This window comes from Xyrauchen texanus, chromosome 8, assembly GCF_025860055.1.
Source record: "Xyrauchen texanus isolate HMW12.3.18 chromosome 8, RBS_HiC_50CHRs, whole genome shotgun sequence".
NCBI lineage: Eukaryota > Metazoa > Chordata > Actinopteri > Cypriniformes > Catostomidae > Xyrauchen > Xyrauchen texanus.
The window spans coordinates 14,173,800-14,186,268 of NC_068283.1; the positions used below are offsets into that span (position 1 = coordinate 14,173,800).

Sequence of the window (12,469 nt, forward strand, 5' to 3'; positions counted from 1 at the left end):
TTGCATGCGTTCTCTTCAATTTTGAACACTTGATCTAACAATTAAAATTAGGAACAAAATATGAATAAATATGGTTAAATATGGTCAATAACATCAGATATAGATACAGCAAATCCCTCCAATGCCACTCACAGAAAAAAAACTTACATTTTTGCAAATGACCCATAAATCCAAATCAACTGTCAGCACAGATTAATCAGCAAAAACATCAAAACAGTCAACCTCTAGACAACCTTATAGTGATAGAATCACTAAACAACATTTTCTGTTATTTGCAAAGAATATGCATTCTTTAAACTCATGTCATGGCCATTTAAATCTAGTAAAACCTGGCACCTTTTGGATGATATGAACGAGGATAGCAAGAAGAGCTATACATAAAACACTGTTTACAAAGAGCAAACTCTACCCACATGAATTATGCCAGTAGCACATAGAAAAGTAGTACCCCTTCAAAAGGATGATTTTGATAACTTTTACAGCACAAATAATAATAAAAATGTTCTGAATTAAATGCTTTAACAAAAACACAAGTTTCACATTTCTTCACATTTCCAGACTTCCATGGCATTGCTGTAAATGCATTCTTTCCAAAACTGAGGGACAAGTTGAAACAATTTTCTGTGGTAATCGATAGCAATGCTGTCGATAAAACTTAAATTGTATTTCATCCGGAATATTGCTTTAAACATTAAGAGCTTTTCCCTTCAGTTTTGCCACATTTCTTCATGGCTGGAGAAAGCATGGAATAATCCCTTTAAACATTTTCAGTGGCATTAACTTGTTAATGATTCTGTAGATTTCAGATAGCCACAGTAATTACACAGAGCGGGGATGGGTAAGTCCTTTCTCTACGGGAAACCACAGGTATCTTGAGAGCAGGCGAACGTGTCTTGGTGTGAGCTAAATGGCTGGTGTGAGCTGATGGATGGTGCCAAGAACGGAAGGGCTTTGTGAAAGGCAGCAGTATCATTTACAGGGCCGTACCCGCAGGGACTGGGAGAAGTAATAAGTGATAGCACAAAGTCTAATGGTGGACAGTTCATTCAGCCATTGGGGAAATGGAAGAAGGGTGGAATGAGATAGGTTTGCCTGTGCACTGATGATCTCTGTGGATCAGAGTGGGAAGCAATGATAGATTTTAAGATAGGCCAGCAGTATGATTAACTCAGTGGTGAGCATGAGCAAGTGCGTGAGACACAATGCGAGTGGTATATGGGCCCAGAGAAGAGAGCAAGGCACAATGGGGAGCACAAAAGACAAATGGAGAAAAGAGAAAGTAAGGGGTATAGAGCAAAAATCAGACAAATAAGATGATAAGGAGGAGCAAAAAAGCAGAGAGCAGAGGACGGCGAGATCGAAGTCAATAATTACCATGCACAAAGAATCATACAAACTACGTAATGCAGAGGGAGGACGCTGAAAGGCGGAAACACAGCGCACATATCCTTAGAGCCAGAGATATGAGGGAGAGACACTCATCTGTCAAAAGAGGAGGGAGGGGCCAGAGACACCAGACAATAGCACAGAGACTCAAGTGTCTGTGGGCTTCAATAAATCACAGAGGGATCATCGGGGAAACAAAGATGACATTTGAAAGAAACACATGATGCAGTGCACGTTGAGTTCTTTGAAGTATGGAAATTTAGATAATCAAGAGAGGAGCAAAGGCAAATAAATTTGCAGCCTAGGTAAGTAATAGCTGTGAGGAAAGACAGGCTTTTCAGCAATGTTCAGAAAAGCTGATGCTTTGAGATAAACAATAATACTGGCAATTGTTGGCTAGTCAAGATGCTGATCAAAATGCATCAGAAGGTAAAAACTACAGAACACAGAGTGGATGGGTTTGCACTGTGTATATAAGTATATTTACTGAATGCATTATATGTGAATCACCAATGCAATTGTTGAGCTAATTAATCACAGGTGTATCTAATTAAGCACTTAATGAACTTGGCAGCTTTCCAAAAGACTGTCAAATGAGCACAGCATAGTTTGTCTATAGATTCAAATATGAGTATAAGGGGAATGAGTAGGAGGTAGGGATAGGTAAGAGGGAGGATTTGAAAGCAAGCCAGTGACCAAAAATGATAAAACACTAATAAAGAACAACTATGAGCAAAGTGACTTACGGGAAATCTGTGACATATCACCTTTGCGATACCAGAGATGCCATCTTATTGAAAGTGTAAATCCACGATACATTTAGCAGCAATAAAATGTATTTGCCTCAGCTTATTAAAAACAAAAAAGCCTACGGTGCATCAGGGAATGAAACTTCCTTTTTGGACAAAATGTATTTATTTTACACAATCACGAAATGTAACCATAGCAACAGAATTGCAGGATGAGCTGTTTTGCAGTTCTGTGTCAGTCATTCTCTTCTCGGTATTTGTGACATGTTCAAAAGCTACTTCCCAGCACACATACGGTATGCACACACTAACATGAAGTTAAGGCTGTGGAAGGTAAATTGATTTACAAATGCATTCCAAGTGAAAGAAATAAAAGCTGCCAGACATCCACTCTCATTTGAGAAACTGAATTGCACAGCACCCCATCAAGTTTTAATGACTGAATGCAAAACTGGTGAATTTGGGAACGTAAGTGACAGACTGAGTTTAGTATGCCAGTGGGAGTTATGGTTAAAAGGCTCAAAAACAGTAAAGCAAACCATGACTGGGAGAGAGTTTAAACAGAATGACGTAATTACATTGAATAATAATAAATCAAAAATACTGTCACTGACAGCAATGTAAATAAGTGTAAAGCTGAACGATCAATCTTCAGCACCAAATGTGTTCGAAACTCAATTTGGAATCGTGGTGTTTCAAATAAATATGTCATCACGTTTCCTTCAGCAACTGGTTTATAAAAAGTATGATATAATAAGTTATTACAGTAAATCTGGAAATGAACAGAACATTCTAGGATTTTAAAACAAAGAAACGTCTAGGTTACTAGTGTAACCCCCATTCCCTGATGGAGGGAACAAGACGTTGTGTCGATTGTAGTGACACAAGGGGCTTCTTTCAGCAGCCTCGGATACCTCTGAATATGAAAATGGCCAATGCCAAATTGGCGAACAGAATTTGCATGTCCCGCCCCCGGACATACGGGTATTAAAGGCGGGGATCGTGCATCTGTTCAGTCTGGTTCTGCACTGAGGAGCCGAGAATAAGGCTGTTGTGGCAAGGGGGACTCTATCCCTCCATCAGGGTACGGGGGTTACACTAGTAACCTAGATGTTCCTCTTCTGTCACTCACTTGACATTGTGTTGATTGTAGTGACACAAGGGGTCCCTATTCAATAGCGCCACCTACACTGAACCGTGTTACTTGATCTGCTGATGCTGATGTGGCAAGCTGTAACATGCCAAAGGAGCATGAGCATCAGACTGCATGTAACCCTCCCCGACGCACCACTAAGACATCATATTGTTTTTATTAGGTTCCCGGAATCTGACCAAAGATTCCCTTAGGGGGTGGGAACAAGCAACGTGGCAAGCATGGGAGCAGGCCATCCAGCACCATTTCCTCTCTATGTTTCTCCTCACAGAGTGTTAGATGAGGCTTGGGCCATCTAGCTATAACACGCATCAGGGAAGGCATTCTTTTACAGTCCTATTCTTTCAGAGAGAAAAGACTCTGTGGAGACCACATCCTGCATAGGCTGGGGGAAGGTAAAAATATGGCAAATAAGTCACATGGATTTTCAGGCCACATGTGGAAGTGGCGAGGTGGAAGATCCTACCAAGCGAGGAAGGAGTTGCTACAAAACATGGCGACGGGGGGGCAGAGGGGCTGGCCAAGGGAGACGCGGGTTCCCCGGCGTACTGTGGAAAATACGCACAGGGGGATTAATCCATGATGGCCAAACCCTGTGGAGCACCTATTCCAGTACAAGGCAAGGCAAGTTTATTTATATAGCACATTTCATACACAATGGTAATTCAAAGTGCTTTACATAGAAGAGATTAAAATAAGAATAAAAAAATAAGAATAATTGAAACAGTTTAGAATATAAAATAAAATAAAATACAGTACAAACAGTCGGACACACAGTGGCACAGTGCTCATTCAGTAAATGCACAGCTAAACAGATGTGTTTTAAGTCTGGATTTGAATGTGACTACTGTAGGAGCACATCTGATCTCTTCTGGAAGCTGGTTCCAGCTGCGGCTGGCATAATAGCTAAAAGCAGACTCTCCTTGCGTAGAGTGAACCCTTGGTATTTCTAGCTGATGTGATCCTAATGATCTGAGTGATCTGTTGGGTTTATATTCAGTGAGCATATCTGCAATATATTGAGGTCCTAGCCCATTGAGTGATTTATATACCAGTAATAATACTTTAAAATCAATCTTAAATGTAACTGGGAGCCATTGTAAAGACCTGAGGACTGGTGTGATATGTTCATATTTTCTGGTTCTGCTCAGAATCCTGGCAGCAGCGTTCTGTATGAGCTGCAACTGTCTTGTGGTATTTTTGGGAAGGCCAGTGAGGAGTCCATTACAATAATCCTCCCTGTTGGTGATGAAAGCATGCACAAGTTTCTCTAGGTCTTGACTGGAAACAGAGCATCTAACTCTTGCAATATTTTTCAGATGATAGTATGCTGATTTAGTTATTGCTTTGACATGACTACTGAAACTGAGGTCTGACTCTAGAGACACACCAAGATTCCTGACTTGATTTTTAGTTGTTTGACCCCTAGCGTCAAGGTATGCATTCACCTTGAGAACTTCATTTTTGTTTCCAAACACAATGACTTCAGTTTTGTCTTTGTTTAACTGAAGAAAGTTTTGGCACATCCAACGGTTTAATTCATCAATCCATTGGCACAGGGAGTCAATGGGGCTGTAATCGTTAGGTGATAGGGCTAAGTAGATCTGTGTGTCGTCTGCATAGCTGTGGTAAGCAATTTGGTTCTTTCTCATTATTTGGCTCATTGGGAGCATATACAGGTTGAACAGGAGTGGCGCAAGAATTGAGCCTTGAGGGACTCCGCATGTCATGGGCGTCCACTCAGACTTATGGTCTCCTATACTCACATAATAACCTCTCCCTTCTAAGTATGACCTGAACCATTTTAGGACCATCCCAGAAAGCCCCACCCAGTTTTCCAGCCTGTCAAGAAGTATGTTGTGATCAACAGTGTCAAATGCAGCACTGAGGTCGAGTAGTACCAGTACTGATAATTTGCCTGTAACCGTATTTAAGCGAATATCGTTTATTATCTTTATGAGTGCTGTCTCTGTGCTGTGATGCGATCGGAAACCAGATTGAAAATTGTCAAAGTATCCATTTGATTTCAAGAATTTGTTCAGCTGATTGAAGACAACTTTTTCAATGATCTTGCCTATGAAAGGAAGATTTGAGATCGGTCTATAGTTGCTTAATATTGTCTTATCCAAGCCCCTTTTTCAAGAGGGGCTTGACAACTGCAGTTTTCAGGGAGCTTGGAAAACTCCCAGAGAGAAGTGAGGAGTTTATCACTTCTAGGAGATCTGCTTCTAAACAGTTGAACACACTTTTGAAAAAAGATGTGGGAAGTGCATCAAGGGCGCAGGTTGATGTTTTAAGGTGCTGTACGGTTTCTTCCAAAATTTTGTACAGAGTAATTAGTACCCGTAATAGGTCTGGTTAGAAATTCATCCACCGAATTCATGAGCCAGAGGGCTATGGAGGAAAAAAATCCATGGAGCGCAAGCTTTTGTGGACTCACCTGAGGGTAAAAGCGTGTGGGTTCGCCTCAGAAGAGGGGAAAGGTGCTATGCCCAAGTGGTACATCCGGTCAGCTGTCCCGTGTTACCGAGTTCTATGTGCTCGGACCTGAAGAAACACAGGCCAGGGCAGACTCAACCTTCGGAGGCTATTGATCTCACCATGGTATTGGTTGTTGCCCAGCCTGCTTCTCTGCCCATGTCTGCTAAAGAGGCGCCGGTGCCCACGAGAATGCCATGCTCCTCATAGAGTGTGCATGAACCCGCAAGGGGGTGGGCACGGCCTGGGTCTATAAGTCCAGTGCAAGGGCGTTGATGACCTCATGGACAAACCTCTGTTGAGGACAGCGTCCCTTTCCGCTGTCCGCCGCAGCAAACAAAGAGCTGCTCGGAATCATCTAGAGCTCCTTGTGCAGTCCAAAATAGGTGCGCAAAGCATGCACCAGACACGGCAACGATAAGGGTGGGTCTGCCTCCTCCTGGGGGTCTTGGCGTATGAAGTGGTGTTTCCTTTAAGGAAGGTAAGCCGTGACCACAACGTTGGAAAAAGACGCATCTTTAAAAAGACGTTCAACACCAATGTGTAAACAATTTTAGAGGAAATATACTCTTTTAGGAAATGCTGTCGAAGCACCCAGGGGTGTGGACAGCACTGGCGTGCAGAGAAGGGAGAAATCCACTGGTAATGTGCCGTAGGATCCAACAGCAATGTTCTTAGGGGTGAGTAGAACAGTAGTGAGTGTCTCAGCTCGCTGATCACACAACGGCTTGGCTCGAAGAAAGAATCTGATTGAACAGATGCACGATCCCCGCATTTTATACCTGTATGTCCAGGGGCAGGACATGCAAATTCTGTTCGCCAAATTGGCATTGGCATTTTTCATATTCAGAGGTATACGAGGCTTCCAAAAGAAGCCCCTCGTGTCACTGCAATCGACACAACGTCGAGTGAGTGATAGAAGGGGAACTATAAGACATCAATTGAATAACACATATTTAGGATTTTACACTATTTCAGAGTCACTATTCAAATAAGTACATATGTGACATTGACCTTGACAGGTCAGATTTCCTTAGTTCCATTGAAGCACAAAAGATGCTCTTTTTTTTTACATTCTCAAATCATGATGAATCACATGGATCATCAGCTTTTGCACAAATTCAAGTTGCACAGCTGGAGTGCATGCTGGCATTAAAGCAAAAGGGAGACATGCCAAATACTAAGAAATTCTGAGATTCATTTTAATTTTTCCAATTCAACTTTTCCCTTAAAATGTTATGCTGATCATTTAATTTGCAATTAAAAAACTATTATACATTTAGAAAAAAGAAAGCAAAATAGAAGCATTGTCAAATGTGGACTCTGAAAATCAAAAAATTGTAGGAGAGAACTGCTGATTACTTCTCTGGTTGGTGTGCTCGGTCACATCAGCTCTGATGATTGAACTGAGTGCAGATATGTCCCTATGGGTCTACTTTCCAATTTACTTACCGTCTTCTGCTAGAAACTCATACAGCTTTCAATGCTCTGTCAAACCTCTACCTAGCAATTGTTCTGACCCTATCCTCAAACAATCCCCACTAAAAAAATCCCTTTCTTCAAATGTATCCATCAGAACAGCTGATGTAAGCCTGGCATGAAGGGACATGAACTTAGTTTGCCTTGAGAGCCTCACACAGCAAAACATGAGGCATTGATGTGGCATTGGGAATGCAGCTGTGTGAGTTTGATCTGAGTCTAGCCTCTGGCTCAGAGGAACAGATGACACAGGGGTGTCCTCTGGACTAATACCGTGTATTACTTAAGCTCAATAAATGCACAGAGGGGGCAAGACACCCAGCTTAGAGTGCCCATTAAAGGACTGCCAGGGCAGAGCCAGGATAACCCCCCAACCTCCACCGAGATGTGAGCATACAGTACATGCAAATGGCTCATTATCATCCAACTTTCACTAAAGCCTGCGGCAACTCATGCGCAACACACCCACATACATGTGCTCGCTCACAAACGTACATACACACCATCCCATGTGTATGACATATAGACAAAACATATTCATGCACACATGGGTAGTTGACATGAAATACCTTTGGAAAGTTGACATGTCCTGCAGTGTGACATGCTATTGTCACATCTAAAAAATATATTAACCCTTTCATACGTCCTGTCACACATATGTGATGGTTAATAACTGGGCCCTGCAGAGTAGCGTCACACATATGTGTTTCTGCAACAGCCAGTTACGTTACAAGCTGCAAGATTAAAATCGGCTTTTGCGCTGACACAGGCTGCACATGTCAAGCATCTGTTATTTCTATTCGCTCAAGCGGTTACTCATACAGTCTTTTAAACCACAAAATAAGTTTATTTTATATACATACATCCACAGCCATCATATCTAAACATGATCTTCCCATGCATGCAGCCACGTCTGCTGATTAGGTGCAGATGCGGTTTTATTCTCACAAACAGCAACTCAACCAGACTTTTCAGGCATATAATAGCCAAACTATCACAAAAGCACAACAATAACAGTTTAAAACGTGTATACTCACAGATGCTGATCGAGCACAATTATCCAAGCATACAGTCAAGTCTGTTTACATTAGCGCTTGTCAAAGACACACACATACACATGTCTGAGATGTCAAACAGAGCATTGGCAAACCAGACTGCTGATATTATTTGTTTGTTTGTTTTTTTACAGCTTTAAAAACAAAATAATAAAACAAAAACTTTACAGCAGACATACCCCATTTGTTCACACATTTAATATATTATATAGTATTTTTTTATGACAAGAAATAAAAATGTAAAATACTATAATACAAATAAATACTTGTCTACACTCTGCCCCCCTCTACCTGCTGTGCAGTGTCATGTACAAAAATAACTCACTCCAGGGGGCACTGCAGAGGAATTTAGACAACTCATGTAAAAGGTTAAACAGCATTTTTCTTTTCCATTTATAGTTGTTATGAATGCAGCTTTTATGACTTCTTATTAGTTGAGAGACCACATGTAATATTTATACTTTTTAATATTCCTGGCTACCATAGATATACATAGATACCTCATTCGGCTGGTTTGGATACGTCAACCATGATGCCATCTTGGAACGGTCAACAAGGAGAGCTGTTTGAATTCAAGTGAATGGAGAAGAAGCCTCGGAACGCATAAACTGCTTTTGTGTGGAAACAGTTCATTATGTAATGAATTGACTGACTGGGTGCTAATTTTCAGTATGTTTGCCATGATATATTCACACATAGAGGACTTTACTTGGAGTATACTACGACAAAAAAAGAAGTGAAGTCAGGCATTTTTAGATTTTAAATATTGCCCAATGTAAAAAATCTGATAATCTGAATCTTTGCTGGAAAGGACTCTAGACGGATGCAGACTGTATCTGTCAATTTACTTTCATGTGTTGACAGATGGCTCTTGGCCTTTCCAATATGGCTGACTTGCCAACGTATCACAATTCATATGAACAGCTGCTACAAAGGTATCTATGTATGAATGTCTATGGTGGAAACTCAAGTGGTTCATTACACGTCTTAGCAGTTCCAAAGGTGAAATGTCCACTGTATGGCAGTAAACGCAAGTTAAATGTTCTCCCAAACAGATGAGGTTTTAGTAAATGCTCCATCAAGTTTTAAATTAACAAGTTGTACCTCCCTACCATCAACCTTAAATCTAAACCTAACCAATACTGTCTCAAAAGCAAATTTAAGATGAAAAACGCAATTGATAAAGTAACAACATAATTTTGTGGTGGTTCTATGTGGTGGTCGACTCACATGCTTTTACCCTGGTCGTATGCATCACAAGCGCAACGCTGTAGTTGAACAACTGCACAATTTGATTGCATGCAAATAATCTTGTAAATGTAGTTGGTTATTTAATTAAAATGTATCACTTTAGAAGTCATACACTATGGTAAAGGTGTTTAGATGTCATAAGATAGCATTGTGTGAGGAACAGGGGGGAAAGTAAGTGTTAATGAACTGATAATCTGCTGTTTTACTCATGATTTCTGTGAAAATGAATAAAAGTCATTGTTGTTGTAGTGCCTCTAGTGTTCATTTCACTAAAAAAACTGCCTCAATATGTACAATGAGCCACGTAAAAATCATTGTGCAATAATGGATTGTAGGTACAGCAACATGATTCTACGAGATCAGATTGTTAATAAACTAGCAAAGGCAAAAAAGTGTTAAAGCTGTGAAAAACGTTTTGGGAAATTTAGGATTTAAGATTTACTTTTTACAGTCTTAGCCTATTTTAACAGAAATTCTTGATGTTGATTTAAAAAAAGCTCATGGACTTATTCTTTGTAAACTACGCACACACACACACATGGTAAGACCTATGGGGTCTACACATTGCTGGCAGATGTATGCACACAAAACATATGGATGTCACAAAATTATGTGTGAGGAGAGAAAAAGTCATTGACATGTTATTCTGCTCCTTGTGACATCACTTACACAAGTTACATGCACTCATAGGCAGCTTTATCTTCCTTTGTCTCTTTCTCTCAATCTCTCGCAAGTTGAGGCAGGACAGTCCGACTCGGTGCTGCAGCACTAATTCTTGGACTCGCTGAGAGCGTGTCCTGGGGACTGGAATACAAATCAGGCGTTACATTACAGTCAGGCTGAGCTGGCCTGTCTTCCAGGCACCTGCCGCGCAGGCCGTCTGTGGCCTAAGCAATACTTGACAGGAAGGAAATGGGGCCTCAGCTCTCGGCGTTCCTTCAGGGCTGCTGGCCCTCATAGAACAGGCTTATTACTGTAATAATCACCCACTTTGCTGAGGTGCTGCTGAACAGAATGATACATTTAGCTTCAACCAGCATTGACATCAGAGTCTGAATGCACATCTATATACAAGCACAGCAATCAACACCCACTGTCATCCTTGAGGGTATAGCAGTGTATTGTACGTTACACCAAATTGTACAAACCCACAAAAACGACATTAATGTCAGGCTGACAAATCTGTTCCTGTATAAGGTAATTCTAAGCAAATTCAAGTAGATTATTCATAACAATGCCACACAGTCAGTGCTATGCTATTGTAATTCAAATCCAAGGAACACAGTTTATGTTTCTGGTCTTTCTGTGCATGCTTTTGGCTTTGTTAACCATATATCAACATTTTTAGGACCATTAAATTCAGTGCATCAGATTTTGCATCATAAAATTATACATTCACTATATGTCACTTGTGTATTTTAATAAAAGCAAATATTGTGGTTACAATGGGGCACTTACAATGGGGTTGAATGGGGCCAGTCAATAAACACAAAAATACACATTGTTTCAAAAATATAGCCAAAAGAAATAAACATTATATGTGTTAAAATGACTGTTGTGTGAAAAAAATCAGGGACTTACCTGCGATACAGCATTTTACCAGATAACAGGTTTTAAGGCATTATGTCGTCATGACAACAAACTAGTAATATTGGCCATAATTTTACACACAAACGTTCAGTAAGCAATTTTATCACACTTAAACCATGTTAACACATGTAGTGTTTACATATTGTGATATACTTTTGAAACTGTGTGTATATTGGCATTTATGGACTGGCCCCATTCACTTCCAATGTAAGTGCTTTACTGTAAGTGCTTTGCTTCTCCTTTCATTTTCTTTTTCTTTTCTTTTTTTTTTTAAACCGAAGATGAGTCTTTATTTAGAGAGAGTGTGTGTGTGTGTGTGTGTGTGTGTGTGGTAATCAGCATTATGCCACAAATATTGTCGATTAAGCTTATACTATACCCAGGACATTGCCCCTCTTTGAAATTCTACATTGTATGAAACCTGCTGAGTGTCCCAATCATGTGATTGACTTGGTCTTGAAGTGGTCGACCTCATCATGCAGATTTTTGGCATGCGCATATGGTATCTGCACGTGCCAAGAGAGAAAAAGCATATGCCATGATCTTAAATTACGGCAATATTCCCAGTAGCTACTCAGAGTCCTCATTTTCTGCACCGCTACTCTTTACCAAATCATCCTCGATTTGTGGGGTCCGCACCCAGCGGGCTTGGGCACGCCAAACAATCTTATAATTTACGCATCTGCTACACTTGCGTTTGAGCAAACGCCTGGCTTGCTCATTAAGATTATTAGTAATTATTTGTGATTTGTCAGCTGGTCATGTCGGGTTAAAAGGTTACTTTGAGGGGTCAAGTTCAAGGCATTTCAAACTCACGCTCTCCGAGTGAAGCTGGACCCGTTCGAATTACGCATCATCGAGGGTGCCCACGCGTCCCGCCTCTCCAAACAAAAGCACAGTTAACCCTTCGAGCATCATTATTAAAATACACCGGAACGGGTTTGGGCGCAATTTGCGCAAAACTTAATTAGTCACTCTTCATTCTTACCGCTTATTTCCAGCACAGTTGCTTATGGATGCGCTGGTGGTGCCGTGGAAGGACGATGGCCAGGACATGCGGGACTTCTTGAGCCCCGGCCGGTCACTCGTGTCCATGGCATTTGAGCGCTCTATCTGCCGGTGGTGATGCCGGTCGGTGTCAGAGTAACCGCGGTGTTTGATTTTGATGGGGGTCCGTGGCTGTCTCCAAAGATGCTGCGGAGGCTTTAGGGTCGCCTGTCCCTCCCGGGGAACCGGCAACGAAAGAGACAGGCTCTTTTTCGAACAAGGTGGCGGTTCCATCATAGTGCAAAATTAATAGATCTAGCCTATTCAAAGCAACGTATTAA

At 41.1% G+C, this 12,469-nt stretch overlaps 1 protein-coding gene across 3 annotated transcripts in view; it reads right to left on the reverse strand.

The window, feature by feature from the left end:
- Positions 1-12,425, reverse strand: part of LOC127648031 (cAMP-specific 3',5'-cyclic phosphodiesterase 4C-like) — a 92,189-nt gene extending 79,764 nt beyond the window's left edge. The window contains exons 1-2 of one of the 3 annotated variants that reach the window (XM_052132600.1): positions 12,164-12,422; positions 8,577-8,594 (exon numbers count right to left, since the gene is read on the reverse strand). In XM_052132600.1, coding sequence (XP_051988560.1) covers positions 8,577-8,594; positions 12,164-12,422 — 277 coding nt within the window. Of the gene's footprint in view, positions 1-8,576; positions 8,595-12,129 lie in introns of all 3 variants that reach the window. The other 2 variants (XM_052132599.1, XM_052132601.1) reach the window with 2 other exon arrangements.
- Positions 12,426-12,469: the final 44 nt, after the last annotated feature.